General features: G+C 42.1%; 1 protein-coding gene across 2 annotated transcripts in view; it reads right to left on the bottom strand.

The window, feature by feature from the left end:
* Positions 1-17387, bottom strand: part of CRY1 (cryptochrome circadian regulator 1) — a 78247-nt gene extending 60860 nt beyond the window's left edge. For both annotated transcript variants that reach the window (XM_050926566.1, XM_050926576.1), the window contains exon 1: positions 16870-17387. In XM_050926566.1, the coding sequence (XP_050782523.1) occupies positions 16870-17027 (158 nt within the window). In that variant the 5' untranslated portion in view covers positions 17028-17387. The remainder of the gene's footprint in view (positions 1-16869) is intronic.
* Between the last annotated feature and the right edge of the window lie 256 nt (positions 17388-17643).

Raw genomic sequence — 17643 nt, forward strand, 5'->3', positions numbered from 1 at the left:
CTGGAGGCATTCAGTGGCAGAGGCCAGGAAAGAATTAAGTGAGCGCAAAGAGCAGAGGCAGGACATGATGAAGCATCTGCTGGGGGAGCAAACGGACATGATGGAGCATCTGCTGGGGCTGCAGGAAAGCCAACAAGAGCACAGACTCCTGCAGTATCCACTGTATAACCACCTACCCTCCTCCCTATGTTCCATAGCCTCCTTACCCAGATGCCCAAGAATGTGGGGGGGGCGGCGCAGGCTCTGGGCACCCAGCCACTCCACTGCAGAGATGGCCCAAGCAACAGAAGGCTGTCATTCAAACAGTTTGATTTTTAGTGTGGCTACACTAAGCAATGTGGCCTTGTACTTCCCTCCTCCCCCACCCCACCCAGGCTACCTTGTCCGTTATCTCTTTTTTTAAAAAATGTAATAAAGAAAGAATGCATGGTTTCAAAACAATAGTTACTTTATTTCAAAGGGGGGAGGGTGGTTGGCTTACAGAGAATTAAACTCAACAACGGGGGCGGGTTTGCATCAAGGAGAAACACACACAACTGTCACACCAAAGCCTGGTCAGCCATGAAACTGATTTTCAAAGCCTCTCTGATGCTCAGCGCACCTTACTGTGCTCTTCTAATCACCCTGGTGTCTGGTGTGAAAAGATTGTCTGCTGTTGCTTTCATGGAGGGAGGGGCGACAGAAGACATGTACTCAAAACCACCTGCGACAACGTTTTTGCCTCATCAGGCATTGGAAGCTTAACCCAGAATTCCAATAGGCGGTGGAGACTGCAGGATAGCTACCCACAGGGCGCTGCTCCGTAAGTCGATGCTAGCCATGGTAGTGAGAACACACTTCACGGACTTAATGCACTTAGTGTGGACATACACAATTGACTGTATAAAATCAATTTCTAAAAATCGACTTCTATAAAATCAACCTTATTTCATAGTGCAGACATACCCAGAGTTATGCAGGAATAGCTACTGCACTACAGACAAGACCTAACCAACTCAGATTCAAATAAATGTACTACACTTATTAATGTACAATTACATACTGCACTTCATATTCAAAGTTAACTTCCCTTTTTTCAAAAGTACTTGTATCTAGAAGTTTGCATAGCATTTTGTATCAGCTGTTCAGAGAGACAAGTTTTTTAGAAACAAGGTCAAACTTTATTTTTGGAATGGATGTGCCTTTCATATTTCCATCATTCTACCTGCCCACCCATTCTTTTCTCATAAGCAGGCACGTAACTGAAATTTACTTTTTGAGGATTCCTGTAAGCTTCCAACCCCTACTATAGTTTTAAGAATAAAGGCAAGCAGACAGGGCTGAGAAACAGCATGTTGTATACATACATTTCATTACATTCATGGAGATGGTCACATAGCTAGTGCTTCCAATTTGCCAGTGCTGGTAATCCAGCACTGAGGATATTTTAGTGTTGCAGATTTGTTTGTTTGATGAGGGGCAGGGGCGGAGGGTAGGGAGCTAATTATAAAGAAACATCCTGTTTTTAAAAGGCTAGTTATATTTTTTAAAGCCATTTTGTCATCAACTTCCATGAATTTTTACCCCTTTAGTAAAAACTGGCTTCCAGACAGCTTCCCAGTAAGAACCCCACAGACATACTTTGGGTTGGTTGCTGGGCAGGCAGCAACTGTGAGCACTCTTCTCTAGAATTCAGCTACTGAGGAAAAGGAGCATCTCATATACAGTAAAACCCAAGGGGGTCTGAGCCTTCTCAAGATTGGGGGGGCTATAAGCCCCTCCCCTTCATCCCACGGGCCCACCCCTCCTCCTGCCCTGGAGGCATCTGCCCCGCCCCAGCCAAGCCAGAAGCTGGAGCAGGGCAGGGAAACCTTCCCCTCTACCCATGCCTATGATGGGGTGGGGCCAAAAGCAGCCCCCTGCCAGTGTCCCCGGCCCCCAGATCTCCCACTCAGAGCAGATGGAAGGACCCAGGGTCCCCACAGATGCTTGTGCAGCTCTCCCCAACCCAGCTCCGGCCCAGGGGCAGAGCCTCGGTGCCACAGCCCAGCCCTCAGAGCCGTGATCAGAGCCGTGCGGGCAGCTGGCATGGAGTCATGGACCCTCCATCTGCCTGGACCAGGTGGGGAGCTGGGGTGGGTGGGCACCCACCCCAGGGGCTGCTCTCAACCCCCCTGCATTGCAGTCAGGTGAAGTGTCCATGTGGCTCCCACAACTAGCTGGGCTCCCCGCTGGCCTCACCAGGGCGTGGGGCCTAAGGGGAAAAAGAACAGGGGAATGGTGTGGGGTCTGCCCTGGCGAAATGTGGATGGGCCAGGCCCATCCACCTTCAAAAAGTGGGAGGACTATGGCCCCCCCTTGCTCTGGCACCATTGGTAGAACCTCAAGAGTACCAAAATAACAGAGTTAATAACTGACTGGTCAACCACATACCTCATTTGAAACCAGAAGTACACAATCAGGCAGGGGGAGGAGAGCAAATACTGTACAGTACTGTGTTAAATGTAAACAACTTAAAAAAAAAGAAAAAGGGAAAGGTTAAGAAAAGATTTGACAAGTTAAGGAAACCATTTCTGCGCTTGTTTCATGTAAATTAAGATGGTTAAAAGCAGTGTTTTTCTTCTGCATAGTAAAGTTTCAAAGCTGTATTAAGTTAATGTTCAGTTGTAAACTTTTGAAAGACTCACCATAACATTTCATTCAGTTATGAACATTTTAGAGTTACGAACTACTTCCATTCCTGAGATGTTTGTAACTCTGAGGTTTTATTGTAACCCTGTAGCCATTTCTATACCCAAAGAAAGAAATGCCCCTTCCTTCATGGTCTCTGGACTGAAATCTAAAACTACACCTCATTGCTCAGGAAGCACAACTGTTATGTGTGGCCTCCAGGGAGGAGAAGTTTTCCACTGATGGAGGAGAGGAAATAAAACCTCTGAAGACTAAAAATGAAGCCTTGATTTAAACCCCCTACCCCCAAAAAGCATGGGACAGGAGGAGGTGGGGAAAGAGAGAAGACACATTTTTAATACAGAGGAAAAGGGTTAGCTACAAAGCTGTGGAATTCACATCCATATGCTGATTCATGTTGAAATGATCTTTTAGAAATCATATAAAGGAAATGGGCAGGTTTGAATCAACTGAATTAGCCTCTTAAAGTAGGTCGTTGCTCTAGCAACCAGTAGGCTGTTTGGACAACTCCCTGCAACAATGACCTACTTTTCAGCTCCTCCTAGGACAGCCTCATATAACCAGAATTTCATGTTCACATCTGAAACATTCTAAAGAGAGAAGACTAATCTTTAACTTATAAAGCCCATCTTTCCTGGAAACAAAAACAGACTTCCCGAATGTTCAGAACCCAGATCAATGAGTTCCTCTACACTGACTAGAAACATATTCACAATATAGAAACAAAACTATTCAGTACACATTCAGACTTCAAAAAGCATTTAAGAAAGTCAATTATTAAAACTCAAAAATACTAACAGAAAATAGCATGAGAAGCTGCCACAATGAACATGGCCAGAAGCAGTGTTCATCTCTGACAGCAATCTTCACTGTAAACAGGCTGCTTCACTACAACACAGAGAGTAGCTAGGAGAGATATTCCTCGATTATAGACTTGAATAACATTAAGGTTGTGACAAAACTCAGCAATGACAAAGTTAAAACTGATACTTACCTTTATACAGGGTTAAATGCAAAGATGGTGGTAGAGGAAACATATAACATAAATCCAGGAAACAGCACTGACAGTTACTTGATAACTTTTTGCCTATCCTTTGTAACAAGCTTTGTGTTACCATTTTCCAAAAGAAATAAGTCTACCAGTACATCTTTACTCAGAAGTTTATGAAATCAAATCTGAATTTTACTAAAATTTTGGAGACAGCTACCTCTTAGATAAAACTGAAAAGTCAACAATGTTTACCTGTAGAATACATGGCTACTCAACCATCCAACTTCCCAACCATTTACATTAAGCACACATAATTAATATGTGCAATAAAATGTTATGGGGGGGGTCACATTCCAAGAACAAGAGAGGTGCTACAGATGCAAATCCATTATTACACAGTATACCTGGGGTTTCTGATTTTTTGTTTTAACTAATAAACACCAGTAGAGCACCCCCAACATAAAAAAGGAATAGGTATTTATCCTATAAACACCAGAAATGGTTACTTGCATCTAAGGGCTTGTCTACACAGAGCAATAATATGGACTAAGGGAATGTGATTTCTAAAGTGTGCTATGCTGCACATTAATTGGTTACTTGAGACAATTCTGTGCCAAAAAATTTTAAAAAATTAAAATGTTGCAAAAATTTGCTCATTGGCAGGTGCAGGGGCAATGGGACTCTCTTGGGGAGGGGGGTGTCGAGGTGAAGGTGGTTGTGGCTCAGTGGGGGGGGGAGGTTTGGAGGCTGGGAGAGTGGGGGTGCACAGGGCTCGTCAGGGTAGTCAAGGTGGGGGAGGGCCCACTGGGGTGGAGGTCCAGGAGGGGCTGTGCAGGGGGTGAGAAGTGGCAGAGTGGAGTTTCGGGGTGTGTGTCTGAATATAGGGAGTTGGGCAGATGGGGGAGCAGCTCCCTGTACAATGATCCTTTCCTCTGCAGCTGAGGAGCAAAGGGGGCAGGAAGTGGGGATGTGCATGTGTGTAGCTTCCTGCAGTCAAGGGAACTGTCTGGGGGTGGGTCTGACCCAGCCCTGGCCGCTCCTTGCAGGGGAAGAGGAAGTCCCGTCCTTCCCAGCCCAGCCAAGACTAGCAGCTGAGTCCAGCGCAGGATAGGAGCCACTGGACAGGGCATCCCCAGCTCCCGCCACCCACGGTCCGCTAGCTGTTCTGGATGCCCAAAATGGCACACCTGTGCGACTGAGGAGGGGGTGTGTGTTCACTTTTGCAGCTTCCCTTTGCCTCCCCGTCAAAAGTCAGTTTTCTGCGAGGAAGCAAAGAAATCTGCAGGGGACATGAAAGCTGCACTTGCGCAGTGGTGCAGAATTCCCTCAGGAGTAATTGGTGAGTGTAGACCCTGCTAGCATATACCAAAGGTTCCCTAGTATGCCTTAACAGAGAGCTCTTTGAAGCTGCACTACATTAAACTGCACTAGAGAATATTACAAAAAAATGACGGTAGTATATACAATAATAAGCAATGTATATTATATACATTCAGGGTAGATAAAAATCAATTTTTAAAAAAATCCATTTTTTTTGGTAAAATGTTTTTTGAGAAAACTATCTTTAGGTCTTTTCAATGACGATACATTATAGCTCAAAGATATCTCATCATGGAATAGGGATTATAAATTCTAATTCTATAGTATGAGACAATATATTCATGCAAAGTTTAAGAAAAGTTTTGTAAACAAGTTCGAGTAGTTCATGGATTTGGGACCCAATCTTATGGGGTTCCAAGGGCTTCTGCATAGATTATTTAGGTAAATCTTTCTACCTACCCAATGGGACTCAGTGCCCAGTCTAGTGTCTCACTCATCAGAGATGTTCAGTTTTGCAGTTCTCAAACTGTGGATGTGTGTCTCCAGAGATAACATGCTTGCTAACAGCAAAAATGTTTTTAAATAAATAAATATATATAGAGAGGTGAGAAATAACAGACCTCAACCTTATTGTCCCTCTGAAAATTTGTGTACAGAGAGTCAATCCCTTACCTCTATTTAAAAGTTTCAAAAAGTTCAATGAATAGAAGATTGTTGGGGCAGAATAGATCTGGACAAGGAGAAGAAGTCTGGAAATAAATGTGAGAAGGGAGGGCCAGGCAGTAGAAACAAAAGTGAAACTGTCTGAGCAGCATATTATTCCTTTGGACTAATTCATTCCAAATTGAGAAATCGTTTGGGACCTGAAAAAGCAGGATAGCTGGTTTTTTCTTTTCCAGATTATGAAGAGGAAAATGAAGGTGAAGACGACTGAATTAGCTGCAGAAGCCAATATTTTAAGTTTCTCATGTTGACCTGGCTGACAGTCTATTTAATTTTTTTTAAATATTTTATTTAACTATTTTAGTTAAAAACAATTTTAACAAAAATAAACCTGATTTTAAAAAACTTGAAAGTTTACATTAAAAAATTCATGCGCTTGTTTTTTTAAAATATTATATGTTTGCTGTTGAAGAAAAAAAATCCAGACTACATAATGTTCTTGCTTTAGTTAAAAAAAACAATTTAAATGTCCGTCTGGTGATGTTCTCCTCCTAATATAGTCTGGCAAGAAAATCCTCCAAATGTTAATGATTAACTTGTTGAATTGGAGATATTTATGAAGTCATTGGGAGGTGAACTGCTTCAATTACCTAATAATCATTCCTTTAGTGATATAGCTGTCATTCCTTTAGTGATATAGCTGTAAAACTAATCTGAAAAGTGTTCAAAATAAATCACTTAAAAAATGTATAGTGTGTACCTTCTACAAATGAAACCTACATCTATCTCTGAGTTGTGAAGTATATGTATTAAGGTTATAATAACCCATGCACTTTTATGTAGAAATCCCTGATTAAATCGAGTCTTCCTGACTAGTGATTTAAATCAAATCCACCCTGTATACATTACAGTACAAAGAGACCCGCCCCCCAAAAAAATAGATTGACATCCTCATAAAACTCAAAAATTGCTAAAAACAAACTCTAAAAAATTAAATTAATAAACCCTGAAGAATAGAAGCCTCACATATGCCCTAATGAAGACAACATTAATAGAGAGGTTTGTACAGTTTTCTATGGGGAAAGAAGAAATTTATTTGTATCTTAAGTCTTGACAAAAACTGTAAGTTAATAGGAAAATTATTTGAATCCCTGACAAATGATAACATGGATGTAAAACTCTGGATGATGTTCTAGCACCCAAGTCTTGGGTAAATACTGTAAACATTACGAACCTCTACTACTCCTGCAAATAGCACTTCCCTAAATATAGCAACACAATAAATTAAGACCATTGCAGTTTTACTTTGCCACGGCTAGCCAAGTGCAGTATGTGGAATCCTGAAAAGGTTAAAAAAAAGGGAGAGCAGAGAATACTTGAGGGAAACTCAAGAGTAAGAGGAGTGCTGCATCTGTTCGGTGGCAGAGAATCCAAGTTCAAGAATGCCAAGAATCCGAGTTCTAGAAGGGGATAGGCCTTTTCTGCAGTCACACTCCTGAAGACAGGACAGGAGTACTTGTGGCACCTTAGAGACTAACAAATTTATTCGATCATAAGCTTTTGTGGGCTACAGCTCACTTCATCAGATGCATGTGGTGGAAAAAATGCAGTAGGAAGATATATATATACACACAGAGAACATGAAACAATGGGTGTTACCATACACACTATAAGGAGAGTGCTCAGTTAAGGTGAGCTATTATCAGCAGGAGAGAAAAAGAACTGTTTGTAGTGGTAATGAAAATTGCCCATTTCCAGCAATTGACAAGGAGATCTAAAGAACTGGGGTGGGGAGGGGAGCAGGAGGAATAAGCATGGGGAAATAGTTTTACTTTGTGTAATGGCTCATCCACTCCCAGTCTTTATTCAAGCCGTTTTATGGTGCCCAATTTGCAAATTAATTCCAATTCAGCAGTCTCTCGTTGGAGTCTGTTCGTGAAGTTGTTGTTGTAATATTCCGACTTTTAGATCTGTAATCGAGTGGTGAGGGAGGTTGGTGTTCCCCAACTGGTTTTTGAATGTTATAATTCTTGACCTCTGATTTGTGTCCATTTATTCTTTTACGTAGAGACTGTCTGATCTGGCCAATGTACATGGCAGAGGGGCACTGCTGGCACATGATGGCATATATCACATTGGTAGATGTGCAGGTGAATGAGCCCCTGATGGCATGGCTGATGTGATTAGGTCCTATGATGGTATCTCCTAAATGTGGACAGGAGTTGGCAACGGGCTTTGTTGCAAACATAGGTTCCTGGGTTAGTGTTTTTGTTGCGTGGTATGTGGTTGCTGGGGAGTATTTGCTTCAGGCTAGGTGGTTGTCTGTAAACAAGGACTGGCCTGTCTCTCAAGATCTGAGAGAGTGATGGATCATCCTTCAGGATAGGTTGTAGATCCTTGATGATACTCTGGAGACGTTTTAGTTGGGGGCTGAAGGTGATGGCTAGTGGCGTTCTGTTACTTTCTTTCTTGGGCCTGTCTTGTAGTAAGTAACTTCTGACTCTGTCAATCTGTTTCTTCACTTCATCACGTGGGTATTGTAGTTGTAAGAACGATTGATAGAGATCTTGTAGGTGTTTGTCTCTGTCTGAGGGGTTGGAGCAAATGTGACTGTACCATAGAGATTGACTGTAGACAATGGATCGAGTGGTGTGGTTTGGATGAAAGCTGGAGGCATGTAGGTAAGTATAGCGGTCAGGAGGTTTACTATAGGGTGGTGTTTATGTGGCCAACATTTATTAGTACTGTAGTGTCCAGGAAGTGGATCTCTTGTGTGGACTGGTCCAGGCTGAGCTTGATGGTGGGGTGGAAATTGTTGAAATCATGATGGAATTCCTCAAGGGCTTCTTTTCCATGGATACAGATGATGAAGATTTCATCAGTGTAGCACAAGTAGAGTAGGAGTGTTAGGGGACGAGAGCTGAGGAAGCGTTGTTCTAAGTCAGCCTGAAGGTAGACTCTGGAAGAAGAAATGATCGGCCTCCTGAAGATGATTTACAAGACACGCCAACCTCTTGTCTATCCCCAATACAAAAAGAATTACAAAAAAGGAGGGTGAGGGATCTACATACCTAACCCCACTATAATTTTCATTCCAACAAATTCCTACATACATGCAGCACTGCAGAAATATAAGTACCTCTGAGCTGGACAGTGGAAGCCAACTGCTTTATTGGAAAAGAAAATTTTGGTCAAAGAAACCGCGAAAAAACTCTACTCAGCTGAAGAACAGTATGTCCACAAAAAGCAAGCAAGATCTGCATTTCAAGAGAACCATCTTAAAACTTTTGGGGTTTGAGGGAAGATATAGCATACTGATAGGGAGATAAAAAAAGTTTTCTGAATTTTGCTATTATTATCCCTTTTTTCTGCACACAATATCATTGCTTGGGCAAGTAACTGGCGATTCGCCAGAAAATTTGAAGGAATAACTAAGCAAAAAAATCAGTTTCCTTAATTTGAAGATTTTTCCTCTTCTCTCTAATGAAGAAAATGTCTTGAGTCAGGAAATTTTGTCTAACCTGATGATAAAAACTGTTTTTCCTGTAATATCCATATAGTACTACTCTTCAAGAGTCACTGGTCACTTCACAGAATTAAGATACTTCCATGACCTGACTGTCCATATTCCCTATTACATGAAAGGAAAGGAAGACAGCAATCAGTAAATCAACTGTATGTGGAGAATTGGATAAAAAACAAAGATTCACTGATAATGTCACACATAAACGGTGTACTTGACTAAAGGAAAACATTTTATATATCTGGATTGTATGAAGGAAGCTGCCTTCATGTCCACTGAGTAATAAGTAGTCCCCAGCTGGGATTTCTTGGGTGTTATTTCCCAAACGTCTTGATTTGACCATTCCATTCAGTTTTCGATTTTTCATCTTGGAAAGAGAGTCTTCCATTTTCTTGGCACCAACACAGACATCAAGAACAGAGTAAGTCAGACTGCCATTATTTAATTAAAATAAATACTGGGCAAGAGAAGGAAGTTATGTCAGATTCTTGGTGGGGAATATGGGAAGAGAGAAGAGCTCAAATGCATATAATTCTATGGCATAACGATTAATAATTCCTTTCAGAACTCATTTCTCCTCTGATACTCAGTCCAGTCAGAGGTCCATAGTCAACTTTTCACTCATGAAATGCTGGATACTCCTCTGTTAGAGTTGGAGGGTACAAAATGAAGAAGAGATCTTGAAATCACTGATGAGCTCTCCCTGAAAACCACAGACCATCTTAACCTGAGGAATGAAAAGGCAGTTCATCCATTACCCACGGGATTGGTCTCTAAGCAGTGTAAACCCAGACTAGAATTATTTCTCTGTCCTATAATAACTGAAACTTATGAAAATCAATTACTCAATTGCTTTTCTGAGAATTTCCATAATGTACCTCCTTCAAAAGGTGTTTGGATGATGATGAATGTGGATACAGGGATCTGCATTTCAAACCAAGCCTAATTTCAGGAGTATCTATTTATGTTGTATAATGAATAAAAAAAGATCATATTATTATTAAAATGTAACATAAAAATCAATGACAACTCTCATATTGTGCTTTTAACAGAAGTACATTATTTTCATCCACAGATCTCACAGTGCTTTAAAAAACAAGTATCATTATCCCCATTTTACAACGGGGGAAACAGACACAGAAAAATGACATGACTTGCCGATAGTCACCCAGAAGAGCAGGGGTAGAGCAGGGAACAGGCTGTTAGATGCCTAGATCAGAAGAACAACACTTCTCAAAGTAAAAACTGAACCCACGATGGCTGCTGCGTTTTAGCTTTTTTTTTTTTAAAAGAGTGTTAACTTCTCACATCTTGAGAAAGAGAGCTCTCCCTTTCTATTTACTTGCCTCTCCAATCTTCTCCCTTTTCCCTTCATATCTAAGGACACTGTGCTGTTTACAATTGCCGTCTGGAGTTCCTCTCCTCCAACTCCATCCTAGACCCCCTACCATCCAGCTTCTGCCTTTACCGCAACTGAAATCACTCTCACCATCTCTCATGACATCTTAATCAAATCTCAGAACCATCATTTTCCTCAACCTACTTGTTACCTGTGACACAGCTGACCATGGCTCCTCTTCTTGAAACTCTTGTCTTCCCTTGGCTTTCATGACTAACCTATCCTAGCTCTCTTCCTACTTTTCTAATCACTCTGTCAGCTTGACCTTTGGAGGATCCCTCTCCAGCTTTCTGCAGGAGTTCCACAGCACTCTGCCATTGGTTCCTATCTCTTCTCCTTTTATCTATGGGTAATCTCATCTGCAAACACAAAGTCAACAAGCAGGTCCTAGCACAGCAAAGTCCTTACCAAATAAAATGCACTGAAGTTATGATGTGCCTTCACAGTGAGAGACTTTCAGAATTGCTGGGGTAACCTAAGAGACACCTAAGATGGAAATTCAAGCACCAGATGTATGAATATTTCACACTTAATAATTCTTACAAACCATGAAGGTGAGTTTGTTTAAAAAATTACAGAGGAATTAAGATTCGAAAAGTTGAGAGCATGAAGGAACATGGGTGCTAGAACTGGGGGTGCCGCAGCACCACCTGGCTTAAGATGGTTCCATCATATACAGGGTTTACAGTTTGGTTGAGCAGCAAAGAATTCTGTGGCACCTTATAGACTAACAGACGTTTTGGAGGATGAGCTTTCGTGGGTGAATACCCACTTCATCGGATGCATGTGGTTGAATGGCTCTTAGCACCTCCACTATACAAATTATTCTAGTGCCCTGGAAAAGAGAAATAAATGCTTGTACCTCTACTTCTCTGATTGGGTAGAGCAGCAGATTATATTAATAAGACTGGCAGTGCCTCAAGCCAGGAAGTTATGAAGCACAGGTTATGGAGAAACTCTACATAACGCCTCCCTCCCTCTCCCAAATGAAACCTTCTGCCATAAAAAAAAAAAACAAAAAAAACACAGCACGTAACATTATAAGCTACTGAACATGTCAAAATATTTCCATAGCAAAAGAACAATTCACTTCAAAATAAAAATACATTAACTGTGTGCAGAGTTAATAATATTTTCTTGTTTCAAAAAAAACAAACAAGTATTTTAAAGAAAACAGAGAGAAGAAACCAAAAAATTCCACCACAAGAAATTAACAGGATGCCTAAGGCTTTCTAAAACTACTCCTTCATGCCAGCATCCTTCCCAACCAACAGGAATCAAGGAAAACAGAAGAAATGTAAACGATCAGCCAAACTGAATCCTTACACGGCAAGACAATGAAGGAAAGAAAAAAAAATACGTGGAGATATTTCTATTAATCAAATGCCAAAACAAGAGTAAAAGCATTTTCTTTCATCCTGAAGACAAATGTGATCAGAGTGATTTGTACTCTTTGCTCGTAACAGGCAAACATATTCAAAAACAGTCAAAATGAGACAAAGTCATGCTCAAACCCTTTATAACCTATCCCGAAAAGAAAGTTATACCTTTAACTTTTGTATTTTGAGGAGAAAAGCTCACAAGTCATTCAGTTTCTTCTTAAACTATGGTTCCACTGTGAAATGAAAGCTACAACATTTTTTTGAGGGCAGAATTTAAACCATGTAAAGTAAAGTAAGAGTAACTGAACAGCCAGTTAAATTTCTTAATATATGTCAGGGGTGGCCAAACAGTGGCTCATGAGCTCTTTTACAGTTAATGTGCAGCTTGCAGAGCCCCCACACCTCCCCATTCTCCACCTAGCAGACTGGGGGGGAGGGAGGAGAAGAGAGATTGGGATCTCTGCCTTGCAGCAGTATGGTAGGGTAGAGGCTTCTGCCCAGCGGGAAAGGGGGTCTCAGGGATTCAGCCCCATGTGGCGAATGTACTGGGGCTTGGGTCTTCAGCAGGAGCAGGACTGAAGCCCAGAGTCCTGGCAGCTGTGCCCCAGCTCTCAAACTTGTGAAGACTGTCATAAGTGGCTTGGAGGGTCAACAAGTTTGGCCACCCCGGTATATGTCAATGCCAGAAATGAGAGACATAACTCTGATATCAAGGAGTTAAGGACAAAACTTCCATTTTGCATCTTCCTGCCCCATGTCCTATCACTTTTTACATTAATTTAATCAATCTTCTGTTAGGACACAATCTTACATTTGAGAATGGAAATGAAAAATTTGTTATCTAGATCCAGTACCTCTGGAATGATCAACAGGGAGATATACTTAGGTGCCAGTTTAACAACTTGAGAGGCAGAATAATAATCAAAAGAATGGTATTAAGTTTTAGAGGGCGTAGGAAAGAAGCCAAGAGAAAAAGAGGTCAGTAAGGCCATGTCACTGGTTAGTAATTACACTTGCTCAATATGACAACTATACAAAGATACTAATTCACACAAGAGTTACCTGCATGGTTAAGAGGAGAATTTCCCATACAACATCAATATATTGAAGTATGCTCTCAATTTGCCAGCTTAAAAAACCCTGAAAACCAGAAAAACTGCAAATGTCTCTATTTTGCACAACTTATAATGTGAATGGAGGAATCATGACTGATGTAAAGACAGCTATCACAATGTAATGTTATTTCCAAGAAGAAACAAAACCTAGTCTCCTCTCATTTCTTTTCTAGTTTTATTATAGCATCTTTTTCTATGCCCATTCTGTTAACCATGCTTTATCTTCAAAGATAGATGAAAACCTGACAATGGTAGTCACTCCAGATGTACTGATTTTGAACAAAAGGTGACAGGGTCTAGAAGAGAATCTGGGTCACTGGTCCAGCCCTTTGCAAGACAAATATTTCTGTCTATATAGATTTCCTTAGTTTTTAAACCCTCCCTCAACCCAATGCTAAACTCATGTTGATGAAAAAATGGCACTGTAAATTAGCAGCAGAAAAAGGAAACTGACAAGAAAGTTTAAGATTTTCAGTTGCTGAGTGAGTATCTGTTCCTATTCACACTGAGTTGTTTTGTTATAGTTTTGCCAGTGCAATGCCCTGTTCTGTAAAAATACATGAGCAAATAACCAATATCTGAGAAGATAAGCACTTGACTGTCAATTTCAGCTGCTGAATGATAGCGCCAAACTGAAAGGGCCATTTTACAGGTCTTGTGCACATACTACAGCTGTTAAAAAATGAAAACAAAATTATGAAAAAAATGTAAATTGTTTCCATTTAGTTCAAAACAAACTTATTTGTTTGTTTATAAAAACTTATTGAAATCATTCTGGTAAATAGTTGTTGAGACTAGTTTTGTTGGTATCTTAATGGTGGCTGTAAATTTTACTTGAAAAAGCTTTAATAAAACACATAATAAAGAACTATGAAGCAGAAGGAAGAGTCTCTGGTACACAAACTGTGTTTATAGCAAGAGCCATATAGGCACTGAAATCTGAAGCAATTTAAATGGTGTCTTAGGAAAGGGTGCTGCAGTATCTGAAACTACTTCTGGGAGATCTCTGATCTTGTTGGAGAGGTGAAGGATTAGCACAGAGCAGGCATTCTTCCTTAAAAAAAAAAAAAAAAAAAAAAAAAAAAAGTCTCCAAAGTCCTACTTTCTTCTTTTAGACTATAAGTTCTTCAGAGCAGGGATTGACTGTCTTCTGTACAGCACTAAGAATATTTTTAGACTAAGCAAGCTAACACGTGCTAAATATGAGTAATATACATTATACACATATAATTGTACACTGACTGGTTGCCAGAAACCCAGAGGATGTTAATATTAATATTAATGAGGCTCTTCTTCTTTAGTAGGTCCCATGAAGTTCACACCTGCTCACAGATCATAAGCTTCCATGCTGCATGCTGACCTTGTAAAGACTAGAGACTACAGGAGTAGAAGCATATCTTGATTTGTTTCTGCATAATATTACATATTTCAGGATATTTAACATTCTTAATTCCTACTCCACTAACAAACAAATTTAGGAACCTGCAAAGTACTTTAAAAACATCAGACTTGCCTTATTCCTTTAGGCTGGCTCCAGCAGATAGAATGATTAGGAAATATAATTTCACAGCTTGTAATGGCATGTATGTAGTTCTACCATAAAAGCAGAAATCTCTGAATTGTTTATAAAGAAAATATGTTTTTCAGCAGAAAGTATCTGCTGAAAACAACTTGTAAAGACAATTGTTGACCATCCCATTTGGAACCAGTGTCCAGCAACAACCGTATTATACTGCATAATTCTAAATTGATGGTTAATGCATGTTTGTCAACAAAAATGAAATATCATAGGAAGGGTACTCTAGTACTTCTACCTTCTCAAAACTATAAATAGGACTACCATGGGCAGAAGTTGGCAACTTCCAAACATTTACTTCATGGACAAGCTAACTTTTTTACTCTGATGTCCTTGGATAGAGAAAATTATATAAAATAAAAGGAAGATCTTGTAGAGAAGGCTCTAAACTGGTAGCCTACTAAGTCAAAGTTCTCCTCTTAACTCTGCCCTACATTCCTTGTATAACTTTGGGTAAGTAACTTCATCTTTCTGTACCTCAGTTTCATCATTTGTAAAGTGAAGTTAACACTTCTCAGCACTACAGTTCTATGGAGGCTAAATTAGCATTCATCCATCCAAGAACTACAGGCTCTTTGCTGATTCTACATGAATTCCAAGATATTATCAGTTTATTAGAAAAGGAAAACCTTTCAGACAAATACTGAAGTTTTAAGTAAGCTCATCATTTTGCAGTATAACCTAGCCCCACTACCTTCTCCCTTACTTCTTCTTTTCTTGCGATGTCATCTCTTTATTATACAGGTAACTTTAACTACGGAGCTATGACAGATAAGTGCAAAACTCAAAGCAGGATTCAACCTCTGGCTACAAGTTAGGTGTGATTCCCAGCTCAAATACCCACATTCACACTAACTCTCATCTGAATGTGCTACACTACTCTTTTTAGCATGCTAGCTCAGATGAGAGCTTCCACAAGTGTGAAGATGTAGCCACTGTTTGGTATGAAGTTTGTTAAACTTGCATCTTCCTGAAAATGACATCACTTATGCTTTTCAGGATTGAATGAATTTTCTGAGAATTTACATATAAATCTCATTTAAGCAATGTGTGTTAAGCAATGTTAAGCAATATTAAAAAGTCCTTTCGTGAATTCAATACCTGGTGTCAGTGCATTTTTTGTCTCAAAATTATCTCAGCTCAGGTATTTACAGGAAATAACTGACCCACTCTACTCAGCACCAGTGAGGCCTTGGCTGAAGCACTGCATCCAGGTCTGGAAGTCAAATTTATGAACAAATTGGAAAAAGTCCAGAACAAAAGTGATGTTCTTTTTGCTAAACTTTTCCTTTTCTCATACCTATAACAAATTGTTCATGTTTAGTCTTGAGAAGGAAAAAAAAGAGTGATGGGGACCTGACAGTCCTCAAATAGGTTAAGAGAGGTTATAAAAAGGATGGTGATCAACTGATCTCTATGTCCACTGAAGGTAGGACATGCAATAATCAGTTTTATCTTCAGCAAGGAAGACTTAGGTTACATATTAAGAAAAACTTCGTAACTGTAAGGATAGTTATGATCTGGAATAGGTTCCAGGGTAGGTTGTGGAATCCCCATTACTGGAGGTTTTTAAGAACAGGTTGGACAAACACCTGCTGCCAGAGATGGTCTAGGTTTTCTTGGTCCTGCCACAGCACAGGGGGCTGGATTAGATGACCTCTTGAGGTCCCTTCCAGCCCTGCATTTCTATGATTTAGAAGGTAAGCTCTTTGGACTTGCATACACTAGTTTCTTTCCCTACAGTTTCCAGCCACTGCTACCAGCAGTGCCCCTCTACTGGAAGTCCCAGTGGCTGAAATCACTAGTATTTAACGTACATCATCTAGATCTCCTTGAATCATGATTACACAACACAGGGGGTTAAAGTCAGAGATTAGCAGGAGCGCTGCCAGGGTGGCAGGGACTCCCTTATTTGGCGCTGGGGCAGATTTTCTTTTGAAGGGGGAAGCTCCTGGCACTCTGGGCGCTGAAGCTTACGCTCCGGGCCGCCCAGCAGCCGGGTGACAGCACAGCTGGGAGCACTCAGGAGGCGGAGGGCGGTGTTGCTGTGGCTGGCACAGCAGGCCCGCCGCGCAGGCTGGGGACGGATTACCGCCGCCTGAGCCGCGGGCAGGCAGGGACCGCGGCGCTCAGGCTGCAGAAGGGCCAATAAGAGCGATGAGGGGAAGGGCAGCGTGACCGCATATGTAACCCGAGGTTTACGCGCGGCCGGCCGGGCCCGCTCACTCACCGCCACCTGTTGATGCCCACGTTGGAGGAGCCCGCGAACCAGGGGTCGAGGATGTAGACGCAGCGCACGCTGTCGGCGCCCTGGATGCACTCCCGCAGCGCCGGGTTGTCGTGGAGCCGCAGTCCCTTGCGGAACCAGTGCACGGCGTTCACCCCCATGGCCGGGGGCGCGATCCCTCGCGGAGCGCCGGGTTCAGGAAGAGCCGCCGCGGCTCATGCCGGACGCGGCTTCGTCTCTCCCGTGGAGCCCTAACGCGGTGCGAAGCCCGGCTACGCCAAGAGCGAGGCGGGGCTGTGACACTGAGAGGCGAAGCGGCTACCGGGTCGCCCCCGCTGCTTGGCGATCGTGCGTTGGCGCTAGGACCCCGCGGAGGCGGCAGCGCGGCCGGCCGTCTGAGGGGGACACATCACCCCGAAACCTTCGCTCCAGGAGTCTCCCGCCCACGCCGAGAGGCCGCGCGCAGCCACAGGTGACGGTTAGCGGCGCGCGGGGTGTCTAGCTCCAAGCGGCGGTGGCGGCTTCCTCGCCACTAGCCCTGTGACTGCGCCGGACTTCAGAGCTGACGGGATCGTTAAGCCCCGCCCCGCCTTCCTATTGGCTGCTACCGCCCCACCTGCCTAGCCGCCCTCACGTTCCTAAAGTGTGTTTACTACCCCGAGAGGCTGGGGAAGGGGGGTGCGCGGGCCGAGGGGCTGGACAGGACCCGACAGGAGCTGTCGAGCTAAAGGCAAACAACCGATCCCGTTCCCGTGCACAAATCCGCCCGCCCGCCGG

This window comes from Gopherus flavomarginatus, chromosome 1, assembly GCF_025201925.1.
Source record: "Gopherus flavomarginatus isolate rGopFla2 chromosome 1, rGopFla2.mat.asm, whole genome shotgun sequence".
Classification (NCBI taxonomy): Eukaryota; Metazoa; Chordata; order Testudines; family Testudinidae; genus Gopherus; species Gopherus flavomarginatus.